General features: G+C 40.1%; 1 protein-coding gene across 1 annotated transcript in view; it reads left to right on the forward strand.

The window, feature by feature from the left end:
* The first annotated feature begins 264 nt into the window (after nt 1-264).
* Nucleotides 265-3,150, forward strand: part of LOC107665215 (GA-binding protein subunit beta-1-like) — a 10,476-nt gene continuing 7,590 nt past the window's right edge. Inside the window, exons 1-3 of the mRNA XM_016456001.1 lie at nt 265-443; nt 551-718; nt 931-1,125. Of these exons, the coding sequence (XP_016311487.1) occupies nt 336-443; nt 551-718; nt 931-1,125 (471 nt within the window). The 5' untranslated portion in view covers nt 265-335. The remainder of the gene's footprint in view (nt 444-550; nt 719-930; nt 1,126-3,150) is intronic.

Consider the following 3,150-nt stretch of genomic DNA (forward strand, 5'->3'; position numbering starts at 1 on the left):
TAGATTACTTGTGGATTATTGTGATGTTTTTATCAGCTGTTTGGACTCTCATTCTGACGGCACCCATTCACTGTGGAGGATGTAATGCAAAATTTCTCCAAATCTGTTGCAAATGAAGAAACAAACTCCTCTACATCTTGGATGGCCTGAGGGTGATTACATTTCCAGCAAATTTTCTTTTTTTTTCTTTCTGGTGAACCATTCATTTTGTGAAGTAAATTGTTGTTTCTAAAACACAAAGAGTGTGTGTGTGTGTGTGTGTGTGTGTGTGTGTGTGTGTGTGTGTGTTCTGATGTTACACCATGGCTGTAATGCATGTCTGTGTCTGATTTCAGATGTCTCTGGTGGATTTGGGGAAGAAGCTCCTGGAAGCCGCTCGGGCCGGTCAGGACGACAAGGTCCGGATTCTGATGGCGAATGGAGCTCCGTTCACCACTGTGAGAGTGAGTGTGTGTGTGTGCGTGTGAGAGTGAGTGAGTGTTTGTGTGTGTGAGTGAGAGTGTGTGTGTGTCTCTGTGCTTTACAGTGAGGTGTTATTGTGTCTCTGCAGCTGGGCACGTCTCCGCTGCACCTGTCAGCTCAGTTCGGTCATTACTCCACCACAGAGGTGCTTCTGCGCGCCGGCGTGAGTCGAGACGCTCGCACTAAAGTGGACCGGACGCCGCTGCACATGGCCGCGTCTCAGGGTCACACACGCATCGTGGAGCTGCTGCTGAAGGTGAGTGACCAGGGCTGTGCTTCCCAAAAGCATCGTAAGCCTAAGTTGATCATAGCTGGTTGGTTGGTTTCAATGGGTCTATGATGTACTTAACCCTTTTACAGCCCGCTGGCTCTTTAATGTTTGACTCGCAGTGCATTTGCGGTAATTTGCCTCTTTAAGTGTGGCCTTTCATCATCCAACAACGACTCCATTCATGTGTGTTTCTGCAGCACGGCGCCGACGTGAACGCCAAGGACATGTTGAAGATGAGCGCGCTGCACTGGGCCGTGGAGCACAGCCACAGAGACGTGCTGGAGCTGCTGCTGCGCTTCGGAGCTGATGTTCACGCGCAGAGCAAGTTCTGCAAAAACGCACTGGACATCGCGCTGGACAACAGCAGCCACGAGCTGGCCGAGATCCTGCAGGTACACGCTTCATCACAGGCTCTGCGGCGTCTGTACGGTTCTCTGAGAGCTCTCTGTCCGTGTTTCAGCTCCGGCAGTGAAGCACTGCTTCGTGAAGCTTCAAAACTTTTGTGAATCATTTGTTTCGAAGCAGTGGTTTGGAGCGCATATCAATCTGCCAAAGTCACGTGATCTCAGTAAACGAGGCTTCTCATAACTGTTTCGAAACTTTTCAATGGTTTGCCATTGGGGGGCGATATCTGTAAACCCGTGAATTAGAGCTGCACTATTAATCGTTAAAAGATTGCAATCTCGATTCAAACACCCATGCAATCCCACTTTTAAATGACAACGATTCGCTGGTGTCTAATAAACCTTTGAAAAAAATCATACCGAAACACGCTGCCGCTGACTCAGAGAGAGCAGTTATCATGTTTAGGTAAAAAACAGCTTCACAAGCAGTCTTTTCAACTACACAGTATTATGTCTGTTTTACAGTCATTCATATCATCACAGAAATACTGGGATGAAAGTTTATAATTCAGATATAAACACTAACGTCTAAGGTAGCGCTCAAAATAGAACAAATCTCCTTCTGAAAGTAATTGGCGCTTCAAATAACGTTTGTGTCGATTGCATCGTTTCACCACTAGGTGCGAAAAGTGACTGTTAAAAAATGTGTTTGTCATTGACTCATTCATTCAAGAGATTCGTTCAAAAACGCTGATTCATCCAGTAATGAAACAAGTGAAGTATATATGAGTGAGTCATTGAATTATTCATTCAAGAGATTTGTTCAGAAATGCTGATTCATCCAGTAATGAATAATTGAATCATTCATTCAAGAGATTCGTTCAAAAACACTGATTCATCCAGTAATGAAACAAGTGAAGTATATATGAATGAGTCATTGAATCATTCATTCAAAAGATTCGTTCAAAAACGCTGATTCATCCAGTAATGAGTCATTGAATCATTAATTCAAGAGATTCGTTCAAAAACACTGATTCATCCAGTAATGAAGCAAGTGAAGTATATATGAGTGAGTCATTGAATCATTCATTCAAGAGATTTGTTCAGAAACGCTGATTCATCCAGTAATGAAACAAGTGACGTATATATGAGTGAGTCATTGAATAATTCATTCAAGAGATTTGTTCAGAAACGCTGATTCATCCAGTAATGAGTCATTTAATCATTCATTCAAGAGATTCGTTCAAAAACACTGATTCATCCAGTAATGAAACAAGTGAAGTATATATGAGTGAGTCATTGAATCATTCAAGAGATTCGTTAAAAAACGCTGATTCATCCAGTAATGAAACAAGTGAAGTATATATGAATGAGTCATTGAATCATTCATTCAAAAGATTCGTTCAAAAACGCTGATTCATCCAGTAATGAGTCATTGAATCATTCATTCAAGAGATTCGTTCAAAAACACTGATTCATCCAGTAATGAAACAAGTGAAGTATATATGAGTTATATGAGTGATCATTCAAGAGATTCGTTAAAAAACGCTGATTCATCCAGTAATGAAACAAGTGAAGTATGTGAAGTATTGAGTCATTGAATCATTCATTCAAACCACTTTTTCAAATTTTTCATATAAAAAATTGGTGTATTAAATATATTGTATTTTAAATACATATATATTAAAATGTTGAATAATTAATTCAAATTAATTAAACACTTTTAAATAGACTGCAGCAAAAATCTTGTTTAGTTGGGAGAATCGTGATCTCTATTTGAGACAAAAAAATCATGATTCTCAGTTTATCTAGAATCATGCAGCTTTACCGTGAATCATACCGTGAGTTCATTGAGTTTGTCCCCCAGCGGCGAACCATTGAACCAGCGTCTATGGTTTTTACCTGATCTCGGATCAGTTTCATCAATTTGTAGACATTTTTAACGAGACATTTGTGTAATTAAAAGGATGAGAAGTAGTGTATAGCCTCTTACTGGTCTCTATATACAAGCTCTCCATAAAACAAACAAAACAAGCCCTGCAAATTAATATAAAATATTTTAAAAACCACAGA

Source organism: Sinocyclocheilus anshuiensis, unplaced genomic scaffold (genome assembly GCF_001515605.1).
Source record: "Sinocyclocheilus anshuiensis isolate Anshui unplaced genomic scaffold, SAMN03320099.WGS_v1.1 scaffold1303, whole genome shotgun sequence".
NCBI classification, from domain to species: domain Eukaryota; kingdom Metazoa; phylum Chordata; class Actinopteri; order Cypriniformes; family Cyprinidae; genus Sinocyclocheilus; species Sinocyclocheilus anshuiensis.